The 24,520-nt window shown below is 46.3% G+C and overlaps 1 protein-coding gene across 2 annotated transcripts in view; it reads right to left on the bottom strand.

Annotated features, from left to right (window-relative positions):
* Positions 1-24,520, bottom strand: part of AP2A2 (adaptor related protein complex 2 subunit alpha 2) — a 63,810-nt gene that overhangs the window by 34,550 nt on the left and 4,740 nt on the right. For both annotated transcript variants that reach the window (XM_068556721.1, XM_068556720.1), the window contains exon 2: positions 3,339-3,407. In XM_068556721.1, the coding sequence (XP_068412822.1) occupies positions 3,339-3,407 (69 nt within the window). The remainder of the gene's footprint in view (positions 1-3,338; positions 3,408-24,520) is intronic.

Genomic DNA, 24,520 nt, shown 5'->3' on the forward strand with positions numbered 1-24,520 from the left:
GACAACGCTGACAGACCAACACCTCTATCTGCGGCGTCCCCCGCCTCCAGCCAACCTGCTTCCTCTGTTTCTAATCCGCGGTGTCACTCTCTAGTCAATCTTCCGTCCTCCAACCCCATCGCAGGGCCTGCTTCACAGAGAACCCAGCCTGAGGCCATCAGCACACCATTTAACGGCTGGGAAAAGAGGCGCAGAGGGGTTAAGTCACTCAACCGGGTAACCCAGCTAGTAACTGGCTATCAGAGCAGGTGCGAGCTGGGGGTAGTCAGGGCAGCCTAGCTCTCACCACATTATACGCTCCCTTTTAGGAAGCAGTGGACGTTCCAGACCCCTCACCAGAGAAGATACACAGATGGCAGATGAACACGTGAGAGGATGCTCCACGTCACAGGTCATCAGGGGAAAATGCATATGATATAATATGATAAAATGCATATGATAAAATATGATAAAATGCATATGATAAAATGCATATGATAAAATATTATAAAATGCATATGATATATGATAAAATGCATATGATATAATATGATAAAATGCATATGATAAAATATTATAAAATGCATATGATATATGATAAAATGCATATGATATAATATGATAAAATGCATATGATAAAATATTATAAAATGCATATGATATATGATAAAATGCATATGATATAATATGATAAAATGCATATGATAAAATGCATATGATATAATATGATAAAATGCATATGATAAAATATTATAAAATGCATATGATATATGATAAAATGCATATGATATAATATGATAAAATGCATATGATAAAATATTATAAAATGCATATGATATATGATAAAATGCATATGATATAATATGATAAAATGCATATGATAAAATGCATATGATAAAATATGATAAAATGCATATGATAAAATATGATAAAATGCATATGATAAAATGCATATGATAAAATATAAAATGCATATGATAAAATGCATATGATATAATATGATAAAATGCATATGGTATAATATAAAATGCATATGATATAATGTGATAAAATGCATATGATAAAATATGATAAAATATTATAAAATGCATATGATATAATATGATAAAATGCATATGATATAATATGATAAAATGCATATGATAAAATATGATAAAATATTATAAAATGCATATGATATAATATGATAAAATGCATATGATATAATATGATAAAATGCATGTGATAAAATGCATATGATATAATATGATAAAATGCATATGATAAAATGCATGTGATAAAATGCATATGATAAAATATAAAATGCATATGATAAAATATGATAAAATGCATATGATAAAATGCATGTGATAAAATATGATAAAATGCATATGATAAAATGCATATGATAAAATATTATAAAATGCACATGATAAAATGCATATTATAAAATATTATAAAATGCATATTATAAAATAGTGCGTAGAGATACCTCTACACACTATCGCAGCAGCTCAAATCCAGACACTGACGACACCAAATGCAGCGAGGACGTGGAGCAACAGGAACTCTCGTCCAGCGCTGGTGGGGACGCGAATGGTGCAGCCACTGTGGGGGACAGCTGGGCGGTTTCTTACAAAACTACACATACCCTCACCATGTGATCAGCAATCATGCTCCTTGGTATTTACCCAAAGGAGCTGAAAACTTACGTCCACACTAAAACCTGCACACTGATGTTTTTAGCAATTTTATTCATAATTGCCAAAACTTGAAAACAACCAAGACGTCCTTCAACAGGTGGATGGATAAAGAAACTGTGGTACACTGGACAGTGGAATATTATCCAGCTAAAAAGAAATGAGCTGTCCGGCCACTAAAAGACATGAAGGAACCTTAAATGTGTATAACTAAGTGAAAGAAGGCAACGGGAAAAGGCCATACACCATATGCTTCTAACCCTATGACATTCTGGAAAAGGCAAAACTACCAAGACAGTAAAGAGGTTAGTGGTCACCAGGGGTCGAGGGAGGGAGAGATGAATAAGGAGAGCCAAGAGGATCCTAGGGCAGTGAAAGTGCTCTGTGTGACACTATAATGCTGGGCACTGCCGGCGTACATCTGTGCACACCCACAGAACGTACAACACGAAGGGACCCTAACGTGAAGTATCGATTTGGGGTGACGATGACGTGCCCATGTAGGTTCACTGTGACCAATGAACCGCTCTGGTAGGGAAGCAGATAATGGGGAGGCTGTGCATGTGTGGGGACGGGGTGGGTACAAGAAATCTCTGTACCTTCCTCTCAATTTTGCTGGGAACCTAAAACTGCTCTACAAAAAATTAAGTCCAAATTTAAAAAAATTTTTTAAGCAATGAAAGTTATAGACCACCCCCCACATACACACACACACACACACACACACACACACAAAACCAAACCATTTCACATACAATTTCAGAGTTTCACAGACCTTCTTAGCGGATCCTTGGGCCTGGTTAACAGTAAAGCATAATACCTTCCGAGGGCTCAGCAGGGGATATATGTTAGTAACAACTCAAATTCCACGAGTGTTCGCATCATCTGATCACACAGGACGTCCATTCTCAAACCCTGAAAAAGCTCCCACCCCAAGAAACCCTGTCTTCTGCTGCCCCCCGTTCCCTGGGGCTCGGTCCTGGCCCCCTCCTCTACTCATTCTTTCTGGGCAATTTCAGCCACTCCCGTGGCTAACGTCTGCTCAGAGACTTGAACGAGGTCTCAAATCTGTAAAACTCAACTGAAAAATTAAGGCTTAAGGGATTAACCGGTCTTTCATAAACATGTCCCAAGACTGAAAATCTACACTTGACAATTCCTCAAAGTGAGGGTGCTCAGGGGAGGCGCCCGCCCCAAATCCTGGCTCGCAGAGCGGATGTCTCCCTGAGCGGATTCGACAACATGGTGCGTTACCCACTGCCGCAGAGGAAGACACGTCCACGTTGGAAGAGCTTAGGTGACCGTGCAGGACTCCTACGCAGAGCAGTTCCCCACCCCGAGACGCACACCCCGCATCGGGTCCACTGGCTCACGCGCTCCGGCACCCTGTGGAGCCGAGTCCGGGGCCGGGGGGGAGACAGACGCTCTACACGAGCGTCCTTCCAGCTCCAGGAAAAGGCAGGTCCCAGGAGGGGACCCGCCGTCTGATCAATTCTACACAAACCATCGAACGACTCCAGACTAACCACTGGCTTGACTTGAAACGCCAACAAAGCCAGGGCAGTAACGGTGCTGCCACCTTCACTTTGGTTTGAAGCGAAAAAGAAATAAAGATGAGATGAAGTCCCTACTTTATAAACTTGACAAAAGAACATTTCATGACAAAGGTTCAACACTTACCTTTAAACTTTGATCTAATGTTTGCCAGCTCTTTGTTTATTCTCTTTATTTCTGCTTCTTTACTTTTGCCTAAAAAAAGAGAACACAAATGCATCTTGCTTTAACTGATTTCTAAACAAACACCCACTCCCTGACAAAATGGACACATCAGAATTAAATGCAGAATCACGGCTCTTAGGAGCCCAAGGAAAGAAGCAACCGGCCTCCACCTGAAGCCAGGCAGGAGGTGGGTGAGGCAGAAGCCGGGCTCTGACCCAGTCTGGTGCGGCCCCTCCCCTCCAGGACCGGCAAGTCCACGAAGCCCCCAGGGGAGAGGGGAGTTGCCACCCCACAGCACACGTTTAGCTCTGCCTTTTCGCCACAGTCCTGGACCTGGAGACTCTCAAAGCAGTGCTAGCTATCGTCATCAGCTACTAGTTTACTCCTAAAATTGACTTTTACTGCCACAGATAATTTTTAAAAGTATAAAGGTTTAACTACTGTAGGCTTCGAATTTTTTCTTTATGAAATTCACCAATCTACAAAATCTGATAGGTTCACTTTTTTAATATTCAATGAAGTTTGGGAATCATCCAATACATTAAAAAAGGATGGAAGGTACATTAAACAAATACAGGACAGTCACACTTCCCCTACGCCCTGCATCCAGTGCTAACTCGGCCTTCCTTCAACAAGTGTCGGCACGTGTGTTCCGCTTCAGCCCACCTTGACTAGGTGTGGAAACAGGCCTAGAGAGCAGAGACCATTTTTCCAGGGCCACACATCTTAACAAGTACTGTAAAAATGTAAGAAGCTGTTCATCACACAGGGCAGGTGAGTTGTAAGTTCACACTTGTGTAAATTTCCATCGCTTCTGGAAAGCAGGAATGAAGTTCACTATTAAAGGCCCTCCCCAGGCTAGCCCCTGGCTCGGTGACTCTATTCCCAGGGGAAGGAAAGGCTGCCACAGCAACCGCCCGCACTGGAGCACTGCCAGGCTGGGGCCTCACAGGCGCCCACACGCTGGGCTCGCCAGGCCGTCCTGCAGACTCGCCGCCCACCCGCCCAGCCTCCATCACTGCCGCTCTTGGAGCTTATCTCACCTCGCAGTGAGGCAACCTCCCACTCCCCAGGGCACTCCCACAACACATTATCTTTCACGACTAACTCGCTAATAAACAGGGTTTAACATCTGCCCAAGTGTAACGGAACCCTCCTTTGAGCCACTCCTACCCTAGAAAGCCCCTGGCCCAGACAGGGCACAGAGGCAGGCTACCCCCCAGGTGCTGTTCAAGGTGCCAGGACTTAGGTTAAAACAACACATCCTGCCCTCGGGAGCTGCCGTTCCAAGTGGGGGGGGGGGCTGCAGATCTTTAACAAAACAAGCCCGGCAGGCGGCTCTGGGGAACCAGGGGGGCAGCCAGGAGGGGACCCTGACCCTCCTTCTCAGCCCTGAGTGCCCTGCGGGGAGACAGCTCCCAGCTGTGCCCACTTCCTCATCTGGAAGAGGCGCCCCGAGAACCCAAGGGGGCACCGTGTACAGCAGCGGGCCTGATGCCCTGGGGCGGCGGGTTAAGGGCAAATTTTTTCTTAAGTTTTCCTGAAAAAGTAACACCTTTGCTGAAGTAGGCTTTTCTGACCTGACTGAAAGGGCCACGAAAGCAAGGTCATGGGCGCCTCCTGCCCACAGCCTGGCTTGAGTGTGGACGGAGCACGGCGCACAGGAGGGCCCACGTGTGTGTGCAAGTGTGCGTGCCTGCGTGTGCACATTTGTGTGCGCGTGTGCTTCTCAGAAGGGTGCAGGAACCTGTGTGTCTGTGCTGCTCTCCGGTACTCGCACTCTGCCCAAGCCCAAGGGAAACAGAGACCCCTGCGTGGCAGGAACTTGTGTTGTGCAGCGTCAAGACGGGTCACATCCAGAGCAGAAATCATAAAAAGATTAGGAGGTAGTGGATAGGGGGCATCATGCTAAACAAACTACAGGGATCTATAGCTATTACCCGAGACTGGTAAATCACAAAATAAAACCAAAAGCATGTAGTTTGGAGTTTAGGGGTAACCAGCAGGAGAAACAGAAGCCAATGCATAAGCTGCACTCCCTCTGTGCAACAAGACCAGGGCTGGGCAAGAAGCTAGGGCTTTCCAACCAAAGCTTTTTTAAAATCAGCCCATTTACAGCAAACACACACACATCTGTTTCAATCAGGGGAGGTCAGGCTCCCCCAGAGGAGAGGCACAGGGGTCCGAGGACAAAAGCAGACTCTGATTCACTCTGCAACCAAGGGGAAATGACTCCACATCTCTGAGCACAGTTCCCTCAAAAGGGAAACCACTAAAAGCCACAAGACCTCACAGCAATACATCTGGGCAAGGGGAGGTAGAAGGGAGAGCCCCAGACAGATCCGGGGGACTACACGGGGCGAAGCGTGAGCACCGGGGGCTGGCACGGTGACAAGGGACAGGGAGGGCCACAGAGGCCGGTGGACAGGGCCCAGGAAAGCCCGGAAGCACCGCCTGGTGAAGACGGTGGAGGAGGGAGTCTGTGCGGCAGGAAAGCCACCTTGGACCTTGCCCCCCAACCCTGCCACAGCCCAGAGGACGAACTCCACGTGAAACAAGCAAGCTACACTCCACACAGAGACGACAAGCAAGAGGCGGAAGAGCAAAGCAACACCCAGCAGACAGCGCACAGACCAGAGCAACACTGGGGCCTCCATCTCCAAACAAGCTGGAGAACAGTAAGAAAAACAGGGAAGACACTTAAAACTCCATAGAAAAACTCAGATGTTAGGTAAGAGAAATCAGGTAAATTAGAAATTTAAAAAAATCATTTCAAAAATGCAGAATAAGAGGGACTTCCCTGGTGGTCCAGTGGTTAGGACCCTGCGCTCTCACTACTAAGGGCCCAGGTTCAATCCCTGGTCGGAGAACTAAGATCCCACAGGTTGCGTGGTGCATCCAAAAAAAAAAAAAGAGGAATAAGAAACAGAAGGAGGGCTTCCCTGGTGGCTCAGTGGTTAAGCATCTGCCTGCCAATGCAGGGGACACGGGTTCGAGCCCTGGTCCGGGAAGATCCCACGTGCCGCGGAGCAACTAAGCCCATGCGCCACAACTACTGAGCCTGTGCTCTAGAGCCCGCGAGCCACAACTACTCAGCCCGCGTGCCACAACTACTGAGCCCGTGAGCCACAACTACTGAAGCCCACGTGCCCAGAGCCTGTGCTCCGCAACAAGAGAAGCCACCGCAATGAGAAGCCCGCACACAAGAGTAGCCCCCGCTCGCCGCAACTAGAGAAAAAGCCTGCGCGCAGCAACAAAGACCCAATGCAGCCAAAAATAAATAAATTTTAAAAATAAATAAATTAAGAAACAGAAGGAACAGAAGAAGAAATAAAACACAACAGAGGTCTGGAGAGAAACAGAAGGTGAAAAGAATGAAAAGAAACAAAACTATTTAAAGCAAAAAGAAATGAATAAAGAGATAAAGGATACAGGAGAAAGTAGCAAATACTGAAAATGGACAAAGATGCAGCACGTGGACAGTAGGAGTCCCTGAGGAAGACAGCCAACTGAGCAGTGCAACGGCCTAAAGCGCGTCATTTGAAAAAGCTTTCCTGAAACTAAACAAAGTAAATAAAAGATTTAAAACCACATAAAAAACCACACCACATACCTGGGAATACCGACCCCAAATAACACACACCGAAACATATTTTAATAAAACTATTGGACTTTAAAGAAAAAAAAAAAAAAATCCTGGGAATTCCCTGGCAGTCCAGTGGTTAGGACTCTGCACTCTCACTGCCAAGGTCCAGGTTCAATCCCTGGACGGGGATCTAAGATCCCACAAGCCACACGGCACGGCCAAAAAAAAAAAAGAAAAAAAAGAAGAAGAAAAAAAGAATCTTTTGAACATCTGGGGAAAAAAGCAGCTGATACACAAGGAAGAAAATCAGATTTCCTCAGACCTCAGACTGGTGCGGGCTCAGGTGTGGGCTAGACACCTGGTCCACTGACTGGACTATGCCTGAGTGCCCTCATCACGCAGGGGAGACAAGACCTCGGGGGCCAAGGACACAAGCCCACAAACGCTGGCCCTTGCTGGCTGGTGGGGCTGCTTCCGCCCGACGGGGCGAGGCTGTGCCTGAGCGGCAGCCCTGGGAACACCCTTGGGAATTGCTCCGGTTGCCACACTCCCGTCCAAGGTGAGGCTTTAAAGAAAGTCGAGTATGGCCATGGGGGGCTGACACCGCACACAGATCAACGCGTTCAAATCAGACTTATGCCCGAAATTTACCGAACTGCCATCCTCCTCCAGGTGGTGAGGACACCTGGGAGAAACGCAAGCGCTGGGGCCCTGGGGGTCTTTCCCCACCCCCAGTTCGTGCTCACTCAAGCTGCACTTCCCTCCCGACAGAAGCCCAGCCACCCCACACTGCTGGCAGCAGATCTAGCAATAAATCCGATCTTTCTAGATGAAGAATCAGCTCTGGGAGAACGGGAGAGGTCACTGCCCTACCCTGACTTCTGAAGCCCATTCTAACAGGGTAAAGGCATCAGCCAGAGTAGCTGGGACACGGTGACAAGCCTCGCCATGCCTGTAGCTTGATCTCTGTTCCACACTGAAGAGGCTCTGGTCTCTGCCACCCCGTGCTGTCTCCACCTAAAACGCGGCAGGTCTGTCGGCCACAGAAAATACCAAGCTTCTAACAGGCAATTCCCACGATGGATGTCGGCGCTCTGGTAGCTAATGAGTAACCTAGACTGTCCCACAACCACTGACCGAAAACAAGCTACAATTTGGTCCAGTAAATAGCAAAGAACGCACTCTAGGGGGACAAGCTTTGAATAAAGCCCTTGGATTTCTAGAATGACCGCCCCTGGTCATTCTTCCGGAATAACATGCTGGTTGACGATTTCTTCTGGCCGGCAAGCTGAGCTCATCAACTGACAGGGCTAGTGTTCTGGGAACAGCCTGATTCCAGACAAAGGGCACAGGGGCCTATCACAGCTTATTATAACTAACACACCAAACCGCCAAAATCGCGCGGCAGGAAGTCTGAAATTTACAGTAAAATTTGGTCGAAATAAAGTTTAGTCTCTATATAAAATGATTTCACTGAGTAAGCCCAAAGCCCCAAACTGAGCAAACAAAAGCCTATTTCTGAAGGACGGTATCACTGTTAAAATGATACTGAAGGCGGTCAGCGCAGCAGGAAGCAGAGCAAACTCTGGAAGCAAGCCTGCCCTGGAATGCCCCTCCGTGTCCCCAGGCCAGCAACCTAACCTCGCTGAGCCTCAGTTCTCCTTCTTCGCATGAGCACCACAGAGTGCTGTGATGAGGGCCACACAGACGACCATCAAAAAGCACACACAGAGCAGCCTGCACGGGAGGCTGTCATGCACATCATCGGGACTATTCTCTCTGTTTTCTCTTTACTTGTGCACAGGAAGGATGGGCCTCCGAACAGAAAGCCTCAACAACAGCAGACTGGAACAAAAGACTGCAAAGAAGATTAAAAGCTGCTATGCCACAGAAGATAAAACCACGTTTGACCCTGACAAATGTTAACAGGTATATCTTATTTTAACAGCTTTAGTGTGATACAATTCACGTATCAAACAATTCACTCATTTAAATCACGTAACTCAATGACTTTGAGTATATTCAGAGTTCTGCATCCATCACCACTATCTAATTCTGGAAAATTTTCATCTCCCCCAAAAGAAACACCACACCCAACAGCAGTCATTCACCAACCCCTCCCTCCTCAGCCCCTAATCTCCTTTCCATCTCCATAGACTTACCTCCTCTAAACATTTCATATAAATACAATCTTTATATGTTCTTTTGTGATTGGCTTCTTTCACCACTTACAAAAGATAGCGTGATTGTTGTTTTTTTTTTTTAATATTTATTTATTTATTTGGCCGCGCGGGGTCTTAGTTGCGGCATTCGGGATCTTCATTGCCGTGTGTGGGATCTTTAGTTGTGGCATGCAGGATCTTCAGTTGCAGCATGTGGGATCTAGTTCCCTGACCAGGGATCAAGCCCGGGCCCCTGCATTGGGAGCTCGGAGTCTTAACCACTGGACCACCAGGGAAATCCCAATGATTGTTTTCAAGTATAGCGTTTTCAAGGTAGCATGAATCAGTACCTCATCCCTTTTCTCTGTTGATTAATACCACATTATATGGATATACCATATTTTGTTATCTGTTCATCACTTGATGAATTTGGGGCTTGTTACCACTTTTTGGCTATTAGGAATAATGTTGCTATGAACATTCGTGTACAAGTTTCTGTGTGAACGTACATTTTCATTTCTCTCGAGTGGACACCTAGGAGCAGAATTGCTGGGTCATATGACAATTCTGTGTTTAACACTGTGAGGAACTGACAAGATGTTTTCCCAAAAGGCAGCACCATTTTACATCACCACTATAAAAGAGCAAGGGTTCCAATTTCTCCACTTGCTATTGTCCATCACTTTTATTCTAGCCATCCTAGTTAGTGTGTGTGAAGTGGTATGTCATTGTGGGTTGTTTGGTTTTTTTTTTTTTGGCTGCACCACACAGCTTGCAGGGATCTTAGTTCCCTGACCAGGGATCGAACCCGGGCCCTTAGCAGTGAAAGCGCGGAGTCCTAACCACTGGACCGCCAGGGAAGCCCCTGGTGTGTTGTGATTTTATTTTCACTTATTTTTGTAATCTCCCTTGCGTTTTTTTCTTTGACCCACTGGTTATTTAGGAGGGTGTTTGATTTCCACATATTTGTGAATTTCCCAAATTTCCTCCTGTTACTGATTTCTAATTTCATTCCATTGTGGTTGGCAAACACACTTCATATGATTTCAATCTTTTTAAATTTACTGAGGCTTTTTTTTTATGGCTTAACATACAGTCTATTCTGAAGAATGTTCCATATGCACTTGAGAAAAACATGTATATTCTGCACTTGTTGGGTGGAGCAGTCTATAGATGTCTGTTAGGTCTAGCTGACTTAGTGTTGTTCAAGTCTTCTATTCATTGCTGATTTTGTCTACTTGTATCTCTTACTGAAAGCAGGGTATTGAAGTCTCCAATTATTATTGTTGAAGTGTCTATTTCTCCCTTCAATTCTTCATGTATTTTTTAAAATTTATTTTATTTATTTATTTATTTTTGGCTGCGTTGGGTCTTCGTTGCTGAGCATGGGCTTTCTCTAGTTGCAGAGAGCGGGGCCTACTCTTCATTTCGGTGTGGTGGCTACTCTTCTTGTGGAGCATGGGCTCTAGGCACGCGGGCTTCAGTAGTTGCGGCACGCGGGCTCAGCAGTCGCAGCTCGTGGGCTCTAGAGTGCAGGCTCAGTAGTGACGCACAGGCTTAGTTGCTCCGCAGCATGTGGGATCTTCCTGGACCAGGGTTCGAACCTGAGTCCCCTGCATTGGCAGGTGGATTCTTAACCACTGCACCACCAGGGAAGTCCCTCTTCATGTATTTTGCTTCATGCATTTTGAGCTCTGTTATTAGGTATGAATATGTTTAGAATTGGGAATTCCCTGGTGGTCCAGTGGTTAGGACTCGGCGCTTTCACTGTCATGGGCCCGGATTCAATCCCTGGTCAGGAAACTAAGATCCTGCAAGCCTTGAGGCTCGGCCAAAAAAAAAAAAGAAAAAAAAAGAATTGATATATCTTCTTGAGGGGCTGACGCTTTACCACAGTAAAATGTTGTTCTATGACTCTAATAACAATTTTTGTCTTAAAGTCTATTTTGTCTGATATTAGTATAGTCACGCCACCTCTCTTCTGGTTACTATTTGCAAGGCACATCATTTTTCTTCCTTTCACTAGTATCTTTTGTTTGTATCTTTTAATCTATAGTGTCTTTTCGAAGAAAGCATTTAGTCGGATCATGTTTTTTTTAACCCATTCTGCCAATCCTGCCTTTTAATTTGAGGGTTTAATCCGTTTACATTTAAGATAGTTTCTGATAAGGTAGGGCTTACATCTGCCATTTTGCTGTTTTCTATATGTCTTCTGTCATGTTCCTGCATTCTTCCATCATTGTCTTCTTTTGCATTAAGAAGAATTTTTCAGTGCACCATTTCAATTCATTTGTTTCTTTTACTTTTTTTTTTTTTAGTTACTTTCCTAGTAATTGCCTGGGGATTATAATCAACACTTAACTTAAAACAATCTAGCTTGATACAAACTTAATTTTAGGGAATTCCCTGGCAGTCCAGTGGTTAGGACTTGGTGCCTTCACTGCCGTGGCCTGGGTTCAATCCCTGGTCAGGGAACTAAGATCCTGCAAGCTGCGCGGCGTGCCCAAAAAAAAAAATTTTTTTTCCTCTTTCTTTCAACAGTTTGACTATGATGTGTCTAAGTATTGATCTCCTTGAGTGTATCCTATTTGGAGGTCATCTTGGATATGTAGATTAATGTTTGTCACCAAATTTGGGGAGTTTATGTCTTCAAATATTCTTTCTGCGTCTTTCTCCTACTTCTTTCTTTATGGGACTCCAGTTATGGGTGTATCAGTACACTTGATGGTGTTCCACAGGTCTCCGAGGCTCTGTTCATCTTTCTTCATTCTTTTTACTTTCTGTTCCTCAGATTGGATCTGAACTTACCTTAATAGAGATCTTAATTTAATTATATTAACAAACCTATTCCCAAATTCACTGATTTCTTTCTTCTATCAGTTCAAATCTACTGTTGAGCCCCTCTAGTGAATTTTTCATTTTTTCATAGTTATTTTATTTTTCATAGTTATTGTATTTTCAACTCCAGAATTTCTATGTGGTGGTTTTTTTTAAATAATTTCTACCTTTTTATTGATAGCTTCTACTTGGTAAGATATTCTCACACATTAATTATTTAGACATAGTTTCTTTTATCTTTTAGTTCTTAGAACATATTTATAGTAGCCAATTTAAAGTCCTTGCCTAGTATTACTAAGTCCAACATCTGGACCCTTTCAAGGATAGTTTCTATTGACTACTTTTTTCCTGTGTATAGACCATATTTTCCTGTTTCTTTGTGCATCTCATAAGTTCTTATTGAAAACTAGTATTTCAGGTAATACACTGTGGCAACCCTGGAATTCAGACTCTCCTCTTTCCCAGGGACTGTTGTTGCTATAGTTATTTGTTTAGTGACTTTCCTCAACTAGTTCTGTAAAGTCTACAATTCCCTATAGTTTACAGTTACTATAAGTCTTTGCTCAGTTAGCTTAGCGGTCAGTTAATGATTGGTCAGGAATTTCTTTAAATGTGTTGAACTAATAAGTGTCCCAGACACTGCCAAGAAACTGTGCGAGTACTGAGGCACACCTTCGATACTCAGGCAGCTATAACTCTGCCTTTGCCTTCACTTCTTATTTGTGGAGGGACTCAAGATTAGAGAGAGGTGAGAGACTATGGCCCTCTCAAGTCTTTCCTAGGCATATACACAGTCCTGCCTCTGTGCAGCCTTCGAGATCCACAGGAATCTATCAGAGCTTTTCAAAGCCCCCTAATAGCATGTCATCCTTCGTATCTTTCTTCTAAGATTTTGGCCAGGCTCTTGTTTGCCCCCAACTGCGATATTAACCGCCACTGATCGTTTGCCACAAAGACACTAAGGGTAGGGCTCTTCCCAGTGAGTGAGATCAAATAATGACAGCTCTGCAAATGGGGCTTTTCCAGAAAGCTGCAAGGCCAGTCAGAGTAACAACACTCTGAGAAGAGGACTTTTGCGGGGCTCCAAATCTCATCTGTCCCTTCCAATGGCTGCAAGGCTGCTGGTTTTCACAGTTACCATGGCTGTAAGGCTGACGGCTTTCAATGCTACCACAGATCATGGGAGAGGAGAATGACAGTAGGTCAAGTTGGAGGTTCAGCAGTTTTTCTTGAATAAATCTTCCTGAGATTATGTCAACCTTTGGTTCATTTCCAGAGTTCCAACAAAGTTCATTTTGACCATTTTTACCAGTGTTTTCACTGCTTTTCTGGAGGAGTAGATTTACAGAGGTCCTCACTCCACCATTCTTACTAAATGGCGTTTCTGCTATGCAGTCAAAGCCACTATGAGTAAAGAGTACTTCACCACTCGCCCCCCTGTCAATTCTGATTTCTGTATCTCCAAAATCCACCCCTACCTTTCCACTCCTACTGCCTTGATTCAGACCCTTGCCATCTCCTCTAGAGCAGAGCAATCAATCTTCTCCTAACTGGCTTTCCTGCCTTTAAACCTAGTCTAAAATCCATCCTTCACGTTCAAAATTATTATTCTGCTAATAAAAAATAAATTGTATAGTGTCACTCTCCTGTTTAAGATATGTCAATGGTCCACGTCCCACAGAGGAAGTTCCCCATGACCTGGCTATGGCCTGCTCCTCCCACCTTGTTCTCCTGCCACATCCCCCGACCCACCAGGCACTACTCATTCCAGGAAGCACCCACAACTCCTTGAGCGTGTCCCGCTGCCACTCGCGCCGCTCTGCAGTGTGACGCATGGTGCTCCCCCCTTTCATGGATCAACCCCCTACACCTTGTCAGCTCAGCAAGATCTGACCAAGGCCAGGCATCACCCCATGTCGCGATGCCTGACCACCCTCTCCTGACCATCTGCAGCCCATCCTGCTGAGCTGACCATCCCTCACTTTCACTATTCATCTCCCACACGTACCACTCTGCGATACAAGGGCTTGAGCTACTCTGAGGAGAGAGATCGTGTCTCATTATCTTCAGTGTTTAGCATGTGAGAAGAAAGCAGCCACGACCTTTACAATGCTCTACACAGGCCCTATGACCCCTGTCTCCCCACCTCCAATACCCCCGACCTAACCTTCCACCTAACCTCCTTCTTGGCTCCCTATTGCAGACACACGGCCTCCTACTATTTCCTCCATACACTGGTTATCTCTCCCCCCCAGTGAAGGCCTTTGTACCTGCTGTTCCCTCTGTCTAAGATGTACCCCCCCCCAATTTCTACATGACCCAGTGCCTTCAAGTCTTTTGCTCAGCTGTTACCTTTAAAGCAAGACCAATCCTGGTCAGCCTATTTGAAGTTGAAAACCCACAGCCCCATGTTCCCCATCACCTTCTCGCCTTAATTTTTCTCTCTTGTACTTATTGTCTTCTAACATACGATACGATTTTCTTTTTATTTTCTATCTCCATCCACCAGAATGTAAGCTCCATAGGAGTAGGCAGTTCTGTGTGTTTTATTCACCACTAGAGCCCCTGGCATTTAATAGGTGCTCAACAGATATCTGGTGAGGAATGCACACCCAGTGTAGAGCGTGTGCCCAATGACAGCAGCAGACATCTGAGTACTTGTGCTAAAAACTGCCCCAAGAGCTTTTAAGCAGTTGAGCTAGGAAACAACTAATATTTACTGAGCACCAGAATTGCCACCAATGCGGGTGACGTTTTCATCTCCAACAGAAAACTCTCTCTTGAGGCCCTCCCTCTCCCTCACATCCATCCTATCAGGGAGTCTTGTCCATTTTTCCTCCAGAAAAAGACTCTATTCTCACCACCTCCACTGCCACCAACGTCTCTTGTGTGGACTGTAACAACCTCCACCTTCCACTCCGGCCTCCTCCAATCTATTTCCTCACAGAAGCCAGGGTGATCTTCACATACAGGTAGACCTGTCACTCACCTGATTCTCTTCAGCCGCCTCCTACAGGACACCTAAGAGGAACTCAGATTTCCCGTCAGGGAAGGGCCTCCAAGGCCCAGCAATCTGGCTCCTTTCTGCTCCTCTCCCTCTCACTCAGGATGTTCCAGCTGCACTTGGCTTTCAGGTCCTGAAGCAGAACTAGCCCTAGACTACCCCAGGCCCTTCTCCCCTCAGGACCCAGCTCACATGCTGCGTCCTCAGAGAGGCCCTTTATGAACACCCTACCTAAGGGAGTCTCCCTTCCATCCTCCACCATGATGAAGTATATTCTAAAAATATTTCTATTTTTAAAAGTTTCACTTCAGGGTTTAAAGTAACTCTTTGGAAAAGTTAAGTATCCAAACTCTCCTGGATTGACTCATCATTACCCATAATAGAATCCACTGACTTCACCACAAAAACAAATTTCCATTTACTATATTCCACCACCGGCAAGAAACTGCCTCATTAACACAGACCATGTCTATGAAACAAAATCCTATGAGATGCCTATCTCCCCTGCTTTGATTTCTGGGTCTCAGAGTCCTATAAACTGAACCATAAGAAGTAGGTGTGCAGAAGTACAGGCTGCAGTGTTCTGTTAGCGGAGAACAAGGCCCACCCTGCTTGCCTTCCTCAAGTAAGAAGTAAGTGCCACAGAGTCACATGTTCTCTTTAAAGTTCTGCTTAGAAACTTGTGCCAAACGAGCTGCATAGTGAGAACCACCCACCCAAATTAATTTAATAATAAAAGGTATTATTGCTCCACTTAGGAAGTAGAAGGTAAAAGTGCAGAAAGTCAAATTATTCTCTCCCAAGACCTTCCCTCAAGGAGCGGTTAATCCAAAGTATAAATCCAAAGGTTATGAAGGTCTGCATGGTTGGGGGGGGGTGTGTGTGTGTGTGTGTGTGTGTGTGTGTGTGTGTGTGTGTGTGTGTGTGTGTGTGTGTGTGTGTGTGTGTGTGTGTGTGTGTGTGTGTGTGTGTGTGTGTGTGTGTGTGTGTAACATATAAAATTAGTCAAAACCTTATTTAAAAGGAGAAAACTGTATGACAAGAGCGCGAGAGCAGTCGCCACAACAGCTCTGGACACTGGAAAGATGGCCAAGTGCTTCACTGACTCAGCCTGACAGAGCAGACTGGGACCCAGCCGCCCGCAAGAGGGGGAACCAGTAAACAGCAAACCTTGTCCGTCACAGAACCTGACGCCAGGTGCCTCAGGAGGCGGCTATCAGGAAGCGGCCTGGAAGTCTACGTAAGGAGCCGCAGGCCCCTCCAGCGGACCCCAGAGCCAGGCCACCTCTACCCCTAATCCCAGCAGAAGACAACAGGCCCGCCCTCTGGAAAAGCAGGAACACGGGAGCTCTAGGCCTGGTGGCGCCACCGCGTGCTGGGGTGAAGCTCCACACTCGGAAAACACGAGTGAGCGACGGACTCCCTGAATGGCGAGACGCCCACACCCGGAACGACGGCCGCCGGACTCCCCACACTCACTCAGCCCATCGAGCCGGAGCGGAGCCCGGACCTTCTTCTGGAGAACACGGCTGCCACGCAGCTTCCCTCCGGGAAACTGGCAGCCCTCACCCATCACCACACAGTGAGGCCTCCACCAAAGCCCCACCCGTGCTGGCTGACACTGGTCCACGTGAGTGGACAGACACTGACCACCAGGCGTCCAGGACGGTCTCACAGCACGAGCCAGAGACCAAAACAAACCTACAGGAAAAGAATGCAGAGTAAAGAGGCTACGGAGAGACGGAAACTCCAAAACAATCAATACTCTTACATAAATAAAAGAAAACACAGCTTTAAGAACCAGATACCACCAAAAGAGGAGCACTCAGACAATAATAAAGCCCTCAGGGGGGCAGGGAGGGATAAATGAGGCGTTTGGGATTAACATATACACACTACTATACATAAAATGGATAACCAACAAGGACCTACTGTATAGCACAGGGAACTATACCCAATATTTTGTAATAACCTATAAGGAAAAAGAATCTTTTAAAAAATAGATATATGTGTATGTATAACTAAATCACTTTACTGTACACCTGAAACTAACACAACATTGTAAATCAACTATACTTCAATTAAAAAAAAAAGAGAGAGAGAGAGAAAGCCCTCAAAATGTGGAGAAAAGGGGGACTTCCCTGGCGGTCCGGTGGTTAAGACTCCACACTTCCAATGCAGGGAGCACAGGTTCAATCCCTGGTCCCCCGGTCGAGGAATTAAGATCCCACGTGCCGCACGTGGGGCCAAAAAAAAAAAACGTGGAGCAAAGGGAACCCTCTTCCACTGCTGATGGGAACGTAAATTGGTGCAGCCACTATGGAGAACAGCTATCACATGACCCAGCAATCGCACTCCTGGGCATACACCCAGAGAAAACTCTAATTCAAAAAGACACATGCAGGGCTTCCCCAGTGGCACAGTGGTTAAGAATCCGCCTGCCAATGCAGGGGACATGGGTTCGAGCCCTGGTCGGGGAAGATCCCACATGCTGTGGAGCAACTAAGTGCATGCACCACAACTACTGAGCCTGTGCCCTAGAGCCCACGAGCCACAACTACTAAGCACATGTGCCACAACTACTGAAGCCCGTGCGCCTAGAGCCCGTGCTCTGCAACGAGAAGCCACCGCAGTGAGAAGCCCGCGCACTGCAATGAAGAGTAGCCCCTGCTCGCCGCAACTAGAGAAAGCCCGCGCGCAGCAAAGAAGACCCAACACAGTCAAAAATAAATAAATAAATAAATTTATATTTAAAAAAAAAAAAAAAGACACATGCACCCCAATGTTCATAGCAGCTCTGTTTACAACAGCCAAGACATGGAAATAACCTAAGTGTCCATCGACAGAGGAATGGGTATACATATGGTACATATATACAATGGAATACTACTCAGCCATGAAAAAGAGTGAAATAATGCCATTTGCAACAACATGGACAGACTAAGAGATGATCATACTAAGTGAAGTAAGTCAGACAAAGACAAATATCACATGGCATCACTTATATGTGGAATCTAAAATATGATACAAATGAACTTATTTACAAAAAAAAAAGACTCACAGACATAGAGAACAGACTTACAATTACCAAAGGGGAAGGGCAGGAAGAGGGGGGATAAATTAGGAGTCTGGGATTAGCAGATACAAACTACTGTATACAAAAATAGATAAACAACAAGGTCCTACTGTATAGCACAGGGAACTATATTCAATATCTTGTAATAACCTATGATGGAGAAGAATATGAAAAAGAATATATACGTATAACTGAATCACTTTGCTGTACACCAGAAACTAACACAACATTGTAAATCAACTATAGTTCAATAAAAAAAAAAAGAAAGCCCTCAAATTGTAAAAGTGATAGGAGAAAGAAAAATTCAAAAGGGCTAGAGTCACAGAAAAAAGAATACCACAAAGACAAAGAAATGGAAGACGAGAGATAAAAGAGTAAGAAAATGTAAGCCAAGAGGTCCACATTTCAACTATTATTAGAGGATTACTGAAAAAGGAGAAAGTGAAAAGAAATTATCAAAGAAATAAAACAAAAACATTTCCCCAAACCCGAAGGACATGAATTTCCAGAATGAGTAAAGCCACTGAACGCCATACCTGGGCACAGCATGTTAACATTCCAAACCACTAAGAACTAAGAGTAGAGCTATGCCTTCAAAACTGAGGAAAAGTTATTTCCAGTCTAGAATTCTACCCAAGCCAAATTCTCAATTAAGTATGAAGGTAAAAAATGCTTTTGTTTTTTCAAAAACGCAAAACCTCAAAACCATTTTACCTCCTATGCACTCTTTCTCACGTGCACAAAAGATGTGCACCACCAAATCGAGTGCAAACCAGCACAAGCCCAGAGGACAGACAGGCAGACTCCAAAAAAACAGGAGTTCAGCCAGAGACAAAACCCTCAGGACTATGTGAAGGGAAGGCCCCAGAGGACAGTGTGAGCAACAACGACCTGTCCAGAAGACAAGAGAACTGACCACTCAGGAAGGGCGTTCCCGCCAGGGGAAGGAGGGGCTGAGAGGCCACCTGCTGTGTCCAATCACATTAAGGGGGATCTTACAGTCGTGTCCGAAAGCTTGGGGCTGAAGAGCAATGGGTGCGTTAAAAGGTAAGCAAAGTCAGGGACTTCCCTGGTGGTCCAGCGGTTAGGACTCTGTGTTCTTACTGCGGAGGGCCTGGGTTCAATCCCTGGTTGGGAAACTAAGATCCCATAAGCCGCGTGGCCCAGCCAGGAAAAAAAAAAAAAAGGGCAAGAGCTAACGCCAAACAAATTAAGAGTTGACCCATTAGATAAAGACGATGGTGTGTATACATATACACAATGGAATACTACTCAGCTATAAAAAAGAATGAAATAATGCCACTTGCAGCAACATGGATGCAACTAGAGATTATCATACTAAGTGAAATAAAAAGAGAAAGACAAATACCGTATGATATCACTTATATTTGGAACCTAAAATACGACGCAAATGAACTTATTTACGAAACAGAGTCACAAAAAGAACAGACTTGCGGTTGCCAAGAGGCAGGGGGTTGGGGAGGGATGGATTGGGAGTTTGGGATTAGCAGATGCAAACTATTATATATAGAATGAATAAACACCAAGGGCCTACTGTATAGCCCAGGGAACTATATTCAATATCCTGTAATAAACCATAATGGAAAAGAATATGAAAAAGAATACATATGTATAACGGAGTCACTTTGCTGTATAGCAGAAATTAACACAACACTGTAAATCAAATATAGTTCAATTAAAAAAAGTCAAACCATTATTCTCAGCTAAGAAGAATATTTTCAGACATTAATTAAATGTTACAGATTAATTAGATAAAATATTGTGACCTACTAGAGAATGGGAAAAGGAAAGCTTAGGTAAGTTAAATCCTCATCTTCCACAGTAAGAGGTTAATAAATAATGACTAAATGGGGAAAAACACCCATGAATGGTATGTAATTTAGAATAATCACATTTTTTAAAGTAAATATTAGAAGAGATGGATAAAAATGAAAATAATTGACTCAGAGGTTAGGAATGGGGGAATGAGGTGAGGGTCAAGTGTTTTATAATTAACTTCTTAAACTACATTCTTGATTTTAATTTTTTTCATTTTTTTAAACATTTAATTGAGGACAAGAAAACAGCAAAAATGAATATAATTCGGAAGACCTGCCCAAGTACTTACTATAACCCTACCCCTCTCCCTGCCATACCAAGATGAATGACCCCCCCCAAACCCGCCAGCCCTGATCTTGGCTCCTCAGAAGATCTGGTCCCGCCAGAGCCACCGCTCCAACAGTCACCCTCCCCACGCTCCACTGCAGGGACCCCACGGGCCCATCCTTTCAGCTCACTACATCAGGTAAGCAAACTCTGAACCCCACTGCCCCGCCCCCAGGACTTACGACCCACTCTCTCTCTGTCCCTCTCCCCGTCCTCAACCCCTCTTACCAGCCTCAATCCCATCACATAAACCAAGTCCCAACCCTCCTTCTCCATCTAAGCACTTGCTGGCCAAACCCCTCCCTGCTGAATCCAATGCATGGTCAACTGGCAGGTGAGCCTGGAGATGTGAGCGTGCCTGGTGACACACCCCCAGCTCTGCTGGGCTGGCCTCACATGTGAAGCCCAGGGAGGCCCTGCCAGCTCTTCCCAGGGGCCCCCTCACAGCTTCTCCTCCGACACCTCCTCCCTCCCCCATCACTGGTGGCTGGGGCACCTGGTCCCTCACCAGCACCACCGCCCCCTGCACCTCTGCCGCTCTCTGCCTCTCCACTTTCCCCCTGGCCCCTGTCATTCCCATCAGCCAACAAACACGGTCTACCTCCCACCTCCTAGCAGGTCCTCACCTTTCTCACCTGGTTCAGAGCCTCCTAACCGGTCTCCCCTGCTCTTCTCAACCCAGCAGTCAGGAGTTCTCCCCAGAGGTAAGTCCCGCCTCTGCTCACCCTGCACTGGCTCGGCCTGGCACACAGGGTGAAAGCCAGAGTTCTCCTAACCGGCTCCGAGATCCGCACCACGCGCCTCTCCCCATCCCCCGGCTCTGAAGTCCAGCCCCTGTGGCCTCCCCACCTGCCCACCAGCACCCCAGGGACACCTGACCCTCAGCTTCTCTATCTGAATTGCAACCCCCCTTTATTTTTCCCTTTATTTTCCCTTTAATATAGTATGTGATGCACTGTACGTTACACTTATTTACCTTATGTCTACCTCACTAGAACGTAAGCCACATGGGAGCACTCTTATCTGTTTTTTTGCTCCCTGTGTAAAATAGGAACCCAGTAATTTGCTGAGCAAATGAATTAATCTTAAAAAAGCGTTCCTGACCCCACTGTGATGGGAAGAATGCCCCCCCAAAGACACCCACACAGTACTAGGATCCCGTGAGTTACCTTGCAGGGCAAAAGGAACTCCGCAGATGTCACTAAGGCTGGGGAATGAGCCAGCCCACGCAAGCAGCCCAGTCTAATCGCAAGAGCCCTCCGAGCAGAGGCTCCCCCCGCCTGGAGGGAGAGGTCACGGAGAGCCAAATCTGGAGAGGGACTCCCCCAAGGGGCCCGGGGAGGGGCCGCGAGAGAAGGCATGTGGGGCCCGAGTGCAAGCAGCGTCACCCACAGAGTCTCCAGAAGGGGCCCTGGTTTCAGCCTGGGAGACAGGCAGAGCACCGTGCTGCCAGGCCGTGCCCACTTCTGATCCACAGAACACGAGATGTTACAGGAGTGCTGCTGGACGCTGCTAAAAGCGTGCTCCTGTGTCAGGGCTGCAACAGGGGCCAACCTGCCCTCTACCCTCTGCGTCACCACCTCTTTACAGCAAAGCTCCGAGAGACCTGAGACTCTAGTTTCCCAATTCTTCTCCTGTAAACCACCCCGTCGGGCTCAGCCCTGCTCAGTTCTCTCCTGTGACCCGCCTGACCAGCCCTCCTCACTGGCCCAGGCTGCCCAGCTGCTTAGGGCTGGCACGTCGGGAGCTCTGGCCGTCCGCCTGGAGAGCTGGCCCAGCACTGTGGTTCAGGGGAAAGACCTGGAGCCCAGCAGCTTGGGTCTGGGTCCTCGCGCAACCACTCCAGAGACAGGGCCCTGGGCTCCCGGGCCTCGGCTCCCTCCTCCGTAAAACAGGAAGGAACTCAGTGCCTGCTGTACAGTATCATCATGAAGATCAGATGTGTAAACAAAGGTAAAGCGCTTGTGATGATTTCCACCCCCTCGGTCAGCTTCCCAGGTCAGCTTCCCAGTCTCCTGGTATCAAAAGCCACCTATAAACAATGCAGCCGTGGTCTTACCTCTAGCCCAGACCTTGCCTCTGAATTCCAGTCTTGGCTGTCTAACTCCCCAAAACCTACTGGCCAGAAACAGGGATAGGATTTACCCTCCCACCTTAGGCAACTAAAAACCTGAACAAAATTATATGAAACAGTAGCTTTCAGACACTGGACAACAGACTATGGAAAACAGCGGTCACTGAGAGTCAGGAAACAAACAAGAGGAGCCTACGACTGCCCGGCTCACTGCCTGGGGACAGGGGACCCAAATGGAGCCCAGAGGTGTCACTGAAGTGAGGAGACGGGCACAGGAGGCTAGAATGCACATTCTTGTGAGAGCAGACAGACAAAATAGATGAGAAAAACCCATCTTGTCATTTATTCTGTCTGTCTACTCTCACAAGAATTTAAGTTTCTTAAAGTACAGAGATTTTGTCCATTTGGTTAAGCACTGAATCCCCGGTGCCTAGAATAATGCCCGCACACAATGGGCACCCAAAAGATTTCTCAAATGAATGAATGAATTAAACAATTATGTCAAAAAATAGAATCCAGAAAAATAAAGAGATAAATTTTGAAATACACACCTTCAAAACACCCTTCACTCTTGGGGTTGTATCAAATTATAGCAAAACAACAAGAACATAATATGAAAAACAATGTTTCCTTGGCTAGTTATAAAGCAGATTTATATTAGATCTACAGCAAATGCTACATCAGAGAACGCACATCAGACAGACGTCAGCTCCTACAAAAGAGCATCTCCTCCCTCTGTGACCAGCTTTCCCGTAAGACAGTTCAGGAAGCCACAGACGCAAGGGACCTACGGCCCCACCCCATGGACGACAACCTCAGAAAAGCCAAGCCTCGGGAACTGAACGACTCAGCACCAACGGACCCTCAGACAATCACCCTCCCACCTCCCTCTTCCTCCACGTTCTCAGTGCTGGGAAAGCTGGCTGTGCAACTCCAGGCAAGGACGACTCAAACTGTAGTAAAGTAATGAGGCGACGCAAGTTTGAACCCAGGAATGAACTGAACAGAAGCTGCCAGCTAACTGACAGAAGTCCCTGAGACTGTGAGAAATGTGCTCCAGGGAAGGAGGGCTTATGCAGACTACTTGGCCCAAGTCAGCACGCGCTCCATCCCCAGAGACGCTCGCTCTCACAGGCACAGTGAGGTTCAAAAGAAGGTTCTGATCTGGTTGTACTGTACAAGACTCCCTCCCCCCCAAAAAAGCTACTGAACTGTATTTTTCAATAGCAATAAATGCAATCTAAAAGTATTCCAAAATACTCATTTTCTTGCTCTATTTTTCCTACTGTGCTTTAAAAAAACTATTCAACATCAACATAGTGCCCTTTTTCAATGCTGTTTAAACTGCAATAGAAACACATAATTGCCCTCTGAACCCCATCACACAAAGGAAGGCCGGCCACAGAAAAAGCAAAACACAAATCCCCACACAGCACTGCCCGCCCTAAGGAGCTCAAGGTGCTGTAAGTACACTGAATAACTAAACCTCACGACACCCTTCTGTTGCCATCAGAAAGGATTTTAAAGGGAAAAAAAAAAAAAAGACCTTGCAATGCAAAATACAAGCCAAGCAACCCAATTTGGATTCTGGTCTCCACACTTTTAAGCAATCCTGCAGATGGGGGTAGGTGGAAAGAACCGCACACGGGAAACATCCCGAATACAAGGAGAGGGCTGAACGCAAAACCACTGCAAGTCTCACTGGGGTTTTTTTGTTTGTCTGTTTGTTTGTTCTGGCCGCGCTGCATGGCTTGCAGGATCTTAGTTCCCCGACCAGGGATCAAACCTGGGCCCTCGGCAGTGAAAGCACTGGACCGCCAGGGAGTTCCCTCACTGGGTTTAAATGTCGGGCAAAATGAAGACTCCAGGCTGTCTAGGGCCACAATTTGCAAAAGTGAGAAAGAAAAAGGGACAGCATCAGGATCTGACCCAAACCACTGGCCAGAAGTTTCCGCCTTAATGAACACATCCAGCAGTCAGCCAGCCACTCCCTGTTTCCTGAGGTGCCAGGAGGCGAAGGGAGCTACACGGGGCCAGAACCGCGCCAGGGAAGAGGGTGTCAGCCTCCCTGCAAAGGGGCTCCTCTCCTTCTTGGGCACAGGGCAGCTGCAGGCGCGTCACTGCCCTCCTTAAATCCGTAGCACCCGGACTCACACAAACTGCAAGGGCCAGACCACGGGCCCACCCCACAGCTGTGTGTCTCCCGCCGTCCCCGCTGGCGGCTCCCGCAGAAGCCT

The sequence above is a fragment of the Eschrichtius robustus genome, chromosome 11, assembly GCF_028021215.1.
Source record: "Eschrichtius robustus isolate mEscRob2 chromosome 11, mEscRob2.pri, whole genome shotgun sequence".
In the NCBI taxonomy this organism is placed as follows: Eukaryota; Metazoa; Chordata; class Mammalia; order Artiodactyla; family Eschrichtiidae; genus Eschrichtius; species Eschrichtius robustus.